The 10,449-nt window shown below is 54.0% G+C and overlaps 1 protein-coding gene across 1 annotated transcript; it reads right to left on the minus strand.

Moving 5' to 3' along the window:
* Positions 1–584: 584 nt before the first annotated feature.
* On the minus strand, positions 585–9,359 carry LOC308182679 (hemoglobin subunit rho). The gene is made up of 4 exons (XM_080567688.1): positions 8,052–9,359; positions 2,173–3,708; positions 1,836–2,058; positions 585–756 (listed from the first exon to the last, which is right to left on the minus strand). Exons 2-4 carry the CDS (start codon positions 2,262–2,264, stop codon positions 628–630), a joined length of 444 nt encoding a protein of 147 aa, XP_080423814.1. The 5' UTR covers positions 2,265–3,708; positions 8,052–9,359; the 3' UTR covers positions 585–627.
* Between the last annotated feature and the right edge of the window lie 1,090 nt (positions 9,360–10,449).

Consider the following 10,449-nt stretch of genomic DNA (forward strand, 5'->3'; position numbering starts at 1 on the left):
TGCTTTTTATCATCTTCTTGAAGATACATTAGTACTACGAAATCTCACATTTCTGTCTAAGCTGTCTTGAGTGAATCTCTCCAAATTTATATCCTTGCACACAGTACAGGTGGAGAGGTTTAGGGCCAGAGGGCTCTTGCTGGCCCTGCAGCTTGGCCTTCTGTGCAGAATAGGTCAGAAATCTTCCCCAGCAATTTCGGCAAGCTTAGAGCACTCGGTGGGCCAGGATGTGCCCACAGCTTGTTGACAGGCCAGTATCTCCAGATGTCCCACTGGAGCTCTGAATGCCCCCAGCACCCCTTTGTGCATGGTGCTCTGGGTGGCTGGTACGAGCCCAGCTGGGCAGGTAGGACAAGGCAGCAGTGAGCAGGCTGGTGCCTTCCGGAGAGAGCCCAACTAGCCAGGAGAAGCATCCTCCCTTAGGCTAGTCTGGCTGCTTTTTTTGGACTGTGATGCTCCCAGCAGCCCTGAGACCTTCTTCCCCCTTTTGTACCCCCTGTTCCCTCCCTCCCTCTCTCCCTCCCACAAGCAGCTGCAGAGACACAGGAGCACACTAAGAAGCTCAGAAAATGTTTTGTTTGGTTTTATTTTTATTGACTGTTACAGCTGCATCCGCCTCTGGAGCGTTCAGTGGTACTTGTAGGCCAGAGCGTGGGCCACCACGCCGACCAGCTTTTGCCAAGTGGCCTGGCAGGCAGGGGTGAAGTCCTTGGTGAAGTGTGCGGCCAGCACAATGACGAGGATGTCTCCCAGGAGCTGGGGGGACAAGAAAGGAAATCAGGTCAGCATGGCACTGAGCATCCCTTTGCCCCATGTAGGACCCAGGTGCTGGAGGGCAAACACGTCTGCTTTGTTGGGTGCTGGAGGCTGCCACTCAGAGAAGCTCTTTTAGCTGAATTCTCTGTGCAGGAAAATGTCTTGTGCCGACCACATGCACCAGTATCCACCAGCTCCGTCCTTGCCTTTTCTCACATCTACTTTTTCCAAACTCTAGAGTGTATTTCCAAACCTTTTTTAGCTTTTTTTTTTTTCTTTTTTCTGCTGTGAATCCCCATGCCTACTTAACTGGGGTTCAGTTCCGTACCAGCTCTGCCTGCTACATTCCTGAAGTAAGGCTGAAGCAGGGGCTGAAATGGAGGCTATCAGCTACATCGAGCCCTCCCAATCCCCTCCAGCCTGAACTGCCCACTCCCCACCCACAGCCACTTTTCATCCCCAGCACCCTGATCTCCGTTCCTTTACTCCCCTCGTGCTCCCCTCCCTCCTCTGCTGAACTTACCCCCACACAGACCTGTCCTTTCTGTTTTTAATTCCAGCCTACATCTCTAGGGCCTTTCTTCCCATCAGCATCCGTATCCTGAGCATCCCTGGGTCTCCATCCCATGCTGGCTTTTCCCCTCTCCTCCCACATCTGCCAGCCTTGGAAAAAGTGGGGGTGAAGTGGTCCCCGTCCCTAGGGGCAGGACGTGACAGGGAGAGGCACCAGCACAGCAGCAGCACTCTTCAGGCACTTTCCTGCTGTCCTCTTCACCCTCAGCATCATTGAGCCTCTCCTCTTCCTCCTGCTTTTCTCCAGCTGTGCCTGCACAAGCCTCCAGGCAGTCAGGGCATGTCCCTGGATCTGTCCCCAAATCTGTAACCACATGGAGCCCCTTCCCTAACATTATCAAATGCCCAACCTTCCCTCCTCCTCTTAAGGACACATATTACATCCAAGGCAGCCCCTTTCTCTTTGGCACCTAAAATCTCTGTTATTTATGCTCTTTAAACCCTCCAGGCACTGAGCTAATTTGTTAGGTGGAGGGAGAGACGGGCAATCCCCACGCATGGCTCACCCTGAAGTTCTCGGGGTCCACGTGCAGCTTCTCACAGTGCAGCTCGGACAGCTTGGAGTAGGTTGCTTTGAGATTTTCCAGGTTCTTCACAGCTTCCCCAAAGGAGCTGAGCACTTTCTTGCCATGGGCGCGGACCTTGGGGTTACCGATGATGGCAGTGGGGCTGGACAGGTTCCCGAAGCTATCAAAGAACCTCTGGGTCCAGGGGTAGACGATCAGCAGCCTGCAGAGAGAAGGGGGGACACGAGCACACACACCCCGTTAGCATTCCCCCCTATGCCTGCAGCGGTTTCTCCATGCAGGTGCAGCCGAGCCGATGCCCGGGAGCCGGACCTACCTGGCCAGGGCCTCAGCTCCGCATTCCTCCACGTTGACCTTGCTCCAGACGCTGGTGATGAGCTGCTTCTCCTCGGCTGACCAGTGCACCATGGTGTCGGACGGAGGGTAGCGTGTGGCTGCAGGAGGACACGGACCTTGTAGCGGAGCGGCAGACCCCTGGGGGCTTTTATCCGCTGCCGGCAGCTCCTCCCCGCCCCGTGCTGGGGGGTCATTGGCTGAGGATGGGTGGGGGGTCCACCAGCGGGGAGTCCTGTCCACAGGGCGGTCAGTCTGCAGCGAGTTGTGGCCTTCAAGGGAAAAGCCCTGTGACTCACTTAACAGGCAGGCTCAGGACACAGCAGCCCTTATCTCCCTTTCCTCCCCTCCATCCGCTGACCCCTGTGCAAGGTACTTTAAAATGCCTTCATGCCTGCAGCACCCGAATTTGGCCCCTCTGCAGCATCTACAGGCTCTCTAAACCCCAGGGATATTTCTCTGCCATGGCAGGTGACCTGATTTATGAAGCTGGGCACTGCACAGGCATTTCTGCACAGGAACACCTTCCCAAGGATGCTGAGGGCTGTTGCCCTTGGCTGCAGCTCTGCAGCTCTGGATGCACAGACCTGCAGAGAAGCTGCTGCCCATTTATCAAACCGAGCACCTTTCATCAGGAGGAAGTGTGGAAAACGTCATCCTGCCAGCCCAGAGCCTCACACCTGAACGGGGTGCCAAAGCGCCCAGGGCATGTGGCCACGACTGGTGTTAGCCCCAGGGAGAGGCTGCACCTCACCGCTGCCCCAGGCTGCAGGACTGCAGTGGGATGCTGGAGCTGGCAGGCACTGGCTGGGGCAGGTTCCTCTGCTCTTCTGATGGTCATACTGCATTAATGGGTCAGGCACTTCCTTGTCCTCTCCCTTCTGGGAAATTGAAGGCCTTGCACAAGAATAGCAGGACCAGCCATGTTGCAGCCAGACCAGCAACATCCCCTTCCACCACTTCAGAGCCTGACAAAAGGCTTCTGCTTGGCTCTGGGTCTCAGTCTCCACTTGAACTGGATTTTTGTTTTTCCTGAATGGAAGGACATGTTAAGCCTTTGGGCAAAACTGTGCTCCCATGCACAGGCATGCAAAGCCAGCATGCAGGAGGTATGCAATGTCCTGGCAAGGCTGTGGGACTTGGGTCTGTCTGCAGGCAGTCTAGGAGGTTTCATCCAGACCTCTGGCCCATTCCAGTTATAAATCCTATGACATGAATGGAGCTGCACAGGGCAGTGGCACAAGCATGGGCATCTCACTGCTCCAGTTGGGGTGGTTCAGGGATGTGGTCACATTTCAGATCCTTGCTGCAGCGTCCTCAGAGGCAATTTTTTATTTTTTTGTTTGGTTGTTTCTTGTTTGTTTGTTTTTTTAATTTCTGAATCCTGGGCAAGGCACATAGGCCCCTTTCAGCTGCAAGGGAGTCACCAGGGTGCTCTGATAGCACAATGTGGAGTGGAGGCTGCTCAGCGCAGATAAATGTATCATACAGGTGGCCAGTGCGTGCTGTAGTTTCTGACCTAAAGAACAGACAGAGTCACACACCCGTGTTCGTGAGGAGATCTCAAGACTTCAGAAGTTGTCAGTTTTTAGTAAGGCAAGACTCACAGCATTAAATCAAATATATGCAACCCTAAATTCATACACAGATATTCACATCATGTGAGTCAGTACATACAGCAGAGCAAAGAGCTGGCCAAAACAGCTGTACGTGCAGCTGGGGGAGGACAATACATGGCCTAGCATGGACTTCTCATTTATCATTTTCTCATCCTATAGCCTGCATTTGCTGGAAAACCCACATTGAAGATAAAATCCAAGCTACATCTGGGTCTATTATTAGCAGTGCATTTGCCTCATTGGTGATGGGAGTTTCATTTTCAACTCTGTGAAGGTGAACTTTAAAAGAGAGAAGATAATGATGCTTTTCTTCTGCATTTGAACCAGCAGCATGACAAAGCTCAGGGAGGGGTGGCAGATAGGCATGTGAAGCTGGGAGAAGCAGAACAGCATCAAACACAGAGGCTTGGAGGAGAATATTAACTGAAGCATTGTTGTTAGCAAGAATCTGTGGTTAAAAAATGCTGATTTTCTGGACTCCATGGAAAAGCAGGCAGAGACATAGCTTACAGCGAGAAACCTCAGGTTCTGATCCCACACCATGGTCTGTTTTGAGTGTTTTTTGAGACCACTCAGGTCTGTTTTTTGCTTGTGCAGTTGCAGGACCAGGAACAGGTGTTCACGAGATGCTTAACAGTGGCCCCAAAGAGCCAAGGGGAGGAGAGGGGAAGCAGAAGAAACAGGAAAAAGTGGCTGAAATGTTCCAGCTGTTGCTTTGAGGCAAGCTCATTTAGCACCACTCTTCCGTATTGATCCCTTTTAATGACTGGTTTTATACCTACAGCAATTCCTTATACTCTTTACATCCTGTAAGATGGGCACTCAAAAAATGAATAACAGCAGGTGAATCAGACAGCTAATAAGGTTAGGGGCATACTGGGGACCTCTTGATGTGGAGAGTCCATAACAGCAACAACCCCTTACAGCCAGTCTGGGCTGTAAATTCACATATGGGCTGCTGCCTGCTCCCGCCCCGCTGGGCACTTTGGTTGTGTCCAGTCTAGCCCTGGTGCCTCATTTTAACTCGCACCCCCACCATGCTGCTAATGCTGACACCCTCTGAAGAGCTGCTCCAGGGACAAAAGCAGGCTTCAGGTTACCGTCCAGGTGAACCCTGAATGTGGAACCGGAGGACAGCTTTACAGGATGGTCACAGACCCTAAGGAAAAAGCAGGGCTCCTGCTCTAGACCCTTTCAGGACACAATGACAGATTTGGGAAAATGCAGTGCAGCAACAGGCTGGTCTGAATCACCATAATTTATACACCTTGCCCTGTCTGGGACAGTGTTGTTACTGGCCTGAACATGAAAGCCAAGAATCTCTGATGGTGTCATTTCTTTCCTTAGGAAGCAAGGGGAGACAGAAAAGACCCCAGGCAGAAGAGACGTGGGCACGCCACAGTGGAGAGTCAGAGCAGATCAGAGTTTTACAGCTAGTAGGCAGTGAGCTTGATCTTATTACCACAAGGAGAGTTTTCTAATTTAGCCTTGGCTCATCGCCCTAAGCACTCTGCCTTCAACCCAAAGTCATTTCAAATGGCTTCTGTGCTGTAGCAATAAACTAAGGAGAAACATAACTGCAGGTTAAATGAGTGCTGCCCTGTCCCAGAGTCAGCCCCTAGGCACAGCAGATTCAGTCTGTGACCAGACTGAGAGGCCAGGGAACATGATGACGGGACCAGCACAAGACCCTGGACACCTGCAGCGAGTATGTGGCTGGCGCTGGGCTGTGCCCGGGCTGCTGCTGGTAGGGTGCTGTGGCAGTGCTGATTCTGTGCCATGTACCTTTTATTAGCCTGTTTTTTTTCCAGCTGCAGAGGTCAGGAACACAAAAATTCTGCATTGCAGGGCATTAATAAACTACTGGCTGCATCAGTGGAAGAAACAACAGGAAAACATCGGTTCTGTCTGTCCACCTCTCATTCCTATTAGGAGGCTAGCAAAATTCACTTGGGGGTCAGAGAGAGCCACTCATCCCCTAACATGGATATCTCAATTCAAGAGCCAGGCCCTTCATACCCTTAACCCTTCATACCCTTTAGCCCTGATTCCAAGAGGAGTGGAGCACCCATTTGCCTGCTTGGGCCACTGTTCAGGTAGTCCAGCATCAGGCACTCACAGCCTGAACTTTGTGCCGTATAATGACCTACTTACTATCCAGACATGGTCCTCAGTATTTGAGCTGGCTTATAGTCTTTTACTGTGCACTGTATTTCTTTAATGTTGTCCGAAGTCTTGTGGGTTTGAAATGTGTGCAGTTTGGGGCTAGTCACAACAGGAATATACAGAGGACCTCCAGGGCACCACAGGAGAGGGGACCTGACCATATTCATATATCGCTGTCCCTGTATCCCTGTAAAGGGATTCACCAAGCGCTACTCAGCTCCAAAGCCAGTCCAGTGTCACAGGCTACAGGCGGTTCAGAGCTGAGTGAGGTGAAGGGATGTGAGGCACAAGGTCGGGCATAAAAGCCAGGACACTCAGGGAAAAGCTAATGATTTAATTAAACAGCTTCTGAGTTATCCCTCAGTGCAGGAACTCGGGCAAAAGCAATCCAGAAATTGGCAGAAAAACAGCTTTTTTATTCATGACAAGATGTCTCCAAGGCAGTATCCCTTAAGGCAGTGTTTTTCCTGCCTGTGACTGATTCAGTCATTTGCTCTTATCCCTCTTCCTCACTGGGGCTTTCATTTGCTCAACTCAAGACAGACACAGGTTCCTGGCAAAAGGTTCCAGCCTCTGGCCTCCTACCAGAGCCTCTGCACTGGGCTGGAGCAAACCGAGCCCAGGGGACACCGGGGCGGGGGGACAGTCCAGGAGAGGGGCACGTTACAAGGGCCAGCGCAGCGCTTCCCCGAGTGCACTGAGACAGGGCTCAGGAGCCAGACAGGGTTTTCCATGATCAGGTTCGTGAGGTGTCTCCATCACAGCACCGTCCCTGTTTGGCACCACGGCCGCCCCGCTTCTCCAGTGGGGACTTTGACTTGCCCTACCGTGTTCAGGCCGCTGCCGCATCCCGGAGGCCTGCAGCACAGGAGGCACCTATCGGCCGCTTCACACCCCGCTGCCCTGCTCTGCCGGCCCCTCTATCGCCCGCCGGCAGCCCCTGGCCTCCCACACCCTGTGGCCCTGCACCAGATAGCTCCTCGCCACCCTGGCTGCAGCACGAGATAAACGTCAGCACCTGGCTGCGCTCAGGAGGCCGGCTTTCTGCCCCTGCATTTAGCCCAAGTGGGCTGCACTGCCAGCCGGGCCGGGGTCCGGCCCCGCACACCTCCGCACACCTCTGCCACACATCAGCTGCTGCCATTCCCCAGCCACACCGGTGTGCAGTCACAGTATCCATGGGAAAACTCTGATTTCCTCTCATTTTTTGTTCTCTTAGGGGAGGTAAGAGGTGGTACAGAATGGGATTTCAGGGTCTTCTTCATCACCAGTGCCCAAACGCAACCAGTGCAAAGTGAGTACAGTTACAGCTGACCAGGAGCTGAGCCCCCTCACCCTGCTCCTTTAGCAATGTGGGGGTCCCTGATGGTGATCCTGAGGGCCCTGTGCATTGCCAGAGCAGAAGTGAGCACTTGAAGGAGGGAAGGTGGAGAACCAGGCCCACAGAAAAGATCCCTTCTGGGGTCTTTTGCCTGTTTCAGGTGAAATAAATGATTGTGATGCCACAGAATAAGCACTGCCAGTAATAGTGCCCTGGCCAGGAAACCAGCAATGCAAAAAAGTCCTCAAGTGTTACGTGCTCACACACTAAAATCCTTCAGTGTAAACATGTTGCAGCCTCTTGCCAGTAACCCAGCCAAAATGTGGCTCATATCCCAAAGCCTTAATCTTCAGCGGCATGCCATGTCCTGGAGTGCCTGGAGTTTGGGGGCTGCCTTCCTCCGGGAAGGTGCTGGGCCGCATCGAGCTGGGCAGCGCCGGAGGGCACAAATGCAGTGATCACACACTGCACACACACCTGAACCCGGAGTGCTCAGGGTAAGGGCACATGGCCCTGCTTTCCCTGCAGCCGCTCCCATCCTTTCTCCCAAGGAGCAGCTCAGCTCCGAGGAACCCGGCGAGTGCCCCAGCACTGGGCCCACTGCGGCTCTGCCTGGCTCTACCCACCACTGCTTTGGGAAAAGCTGCCTTAACCAAAGACCCCCGCCAAAAAAAGAGCCCCTTTCATAGAATCATGGAATTATTGAATTACCAAGGTTGGAAAAGATCACCAAGTCTGACCATCAGCCTGACCTACCAATTTCCACCACTAGGCCATGCCCCTCAGCGTTACATCCACGCGTTTCTTAAATACCACCAGGGATGGGGACGCCACCACCACCCTGGGCAGCCCATTCCAGTGCTTCGCCACCCTCTCCATGAAGAAATTCTTCCTCATGTCTAGTCTCCCCTGGTGCAACTTGAGACTGGTGCACGACTTGAGCCCTTTCTCTCAGGGTGTGTGGGGCTGAGCTGAGCCCGCAGACCCTGGATCAACCCAGCCCCGAGGGACACTTGATTCTGGGGCTGCCCTTCAGACATCCAGGCAGAGAGGCAGCTCTGAAACCAGCACCGCTTCCGGGCACTCAGATGGGCTCTTGCTGGTGTTCCCACAGTCAAGTCCAGTTTCCGCAGTAGGATGCTTTAGTGATTTCCATGGCACTGCTGCGGCTCTCCAGCCGTCAGTGGAGTGCAGCGAGCTTGCACCGGCCGTGGTGCTGAGTCACGGCCGCCCGTCCCAGCCTGGCCACCCGCGGCTGCGCGGGGGTGATAATGCTGCTGGTGCAAACAGAGCACGGCTGGGCAGAGATAAGGCAGTCCTTGGCTCCCCTTTGTGCTGTGTCAGACTTCTGACGCAGCAGAAAATATTTTTGCTGAGGCAGTGTGGCAGCCAGCTGAAAAATATTTAGCTTTTTTTTTTTTTTTCTTTCTTTCTTAGTAGAGCCGGGAGGGCGTGTGGCCCCTGATTACCCTGCAAGGGCTGCCTGCGTGCCCCTGCAGCAGCAGGGCTTCTCCACTTCCCTCCAGCTCAGGGGCAGGCACAGGTGATCTGTACTCCTAAGGGGACAGTGGGACGTGTCCTGATGGGCAGCCTCTTTTCTCCATCCTCTTCCTGTGTGTTGAGGAGGGGACTGAAATTTGCCACTGCTTTTGAAGCCTCTCCTGTCTCCAGAGCAGAGGGGAGCACAAGACCTCGCTGCCCCACCCAGAGAAAGTCTCTCAGGAATTCAGGGTGCCCCCTGGTTCCCTGTGCTGGCAGAGCTCAGGTCCAGCCCTGCCCAGCACACCATCTCCTGGTGGGTGGTGTTCAATGGTGGGAAAACCGAGGCTGGGCGGCTGCTCACCCCAAGTGTCCCAAAATGCTCCAGGCAGGGTGAGATCCCCTTCAGGAAAGGAATCCCAGCCTGGCTGAGTGCTGCAGTCCCATGCCTGCCTCCAACAAAAGGGCTACAGCACAACACAATACTTCCTAAGCAGGCTTTCATTAGTGCTCAGGCTGGGAAGTAGTTTCAGACTCACTCCACCACGGTGCAATGCCCTTGGGGCTGTGCTAAGCATGGCTTCGTGCAGGGGAGTGCTGAGCTGGCCACGCACAGGCCCTAATGCTGGCCTCTTTCACTGGGTTTGAGGAGTCTTGGGTAAGTGTGGTTCAGGACAATTCGCAGCACAGAACATTTGCATGCGGAAGCTTTAGGCTGTCCAGAATGAACTCCTGCATGTCGTAATGCACAAAGTTCACCAGGGAGGGACCGCCGGGAGCTGCTGTTTTACACAAGCCACTTCCAAACAGGCACGCAGCCAGCATTTGAAGGCACCACCGCTGCCCTGGGACGTGCCTGTTTGCCCATGTTTAAAAGGCAGCGCTTGGTGGGGCAAGCCCTGCAGCACGGGGAAGGGGAGGATCAGACCTCAGGGCTGATGTGGGGAGCAGCCTGAGCAGCGGCTTTGTTCTCTGAATGCCTTCAGCAGCCCACTGCTCTGATGAGGAGCATCTCAGCTGTAAACCACAGCACCCTGCAAATGAAAGTGAAGCCTCTTCTCCAGGCAGGGAAACTGAGGCATGGCTTTCAGGAAGGGGGGATGGACCCGCTGCAGGGTCCATCCTCTCATGCAACAAGGCAGCACCAGCTGGGGAGCAAGGGCAAAGCCTGGCAGGGGGCTCAGTGCTGCCTTTGCTTGCAGCAGCCCACCTGGCTGGGGTGAGTTTTGCTCCTGAGCTGACCTCGGTGATAAACGCTGCACCTTGGGCATGGGTGTGCGGCAGGGTGCAGGGCCCACAGCTGAGCAAAGCAGCGAAGATGTCACCTCCCTGCCCGGACAAATGCCTTGTTCTGTGCTATTGCTGGCACAGCACGAAGCTGCTATGCTCCAGTGAACTCCCCTCCCCAATTTAGTAAACATCCCTGCCAGCAAAACCCAGGTCTGCCTCCCCAGCCTCTGATCCCCATGGGGAGGACGGCCTCACCTCGTCTCCATCATAGAATCATAGAATGGCTCGGGTTGGGAGGGACCTCAAAGATCATCCAGTTCCAACCCCCCTGACATAGGCAGGGATGCCACCCACCAGATCAGGTTGCTCATGGCCTCATGCGACCTCGTCTTGAATACCTCCAGGGATGAGGCATCAAGAGCAAGACTGCAGCTTCTGGCAGGCA

The sequence above is a fragment of the Anser brachyrhynchus genome (genome assembly GCF_964034855.1).
Source record: "Anser brachyrhynchus genome assembly, chromosome: 1".
Classification (NCBI taxonomy): domain Eukaryota; kingdom Metazoa; phylum Chordata; class Aves; order Anseriformes; family Anatidae; genus Anser; species Anser brachyrhynchus.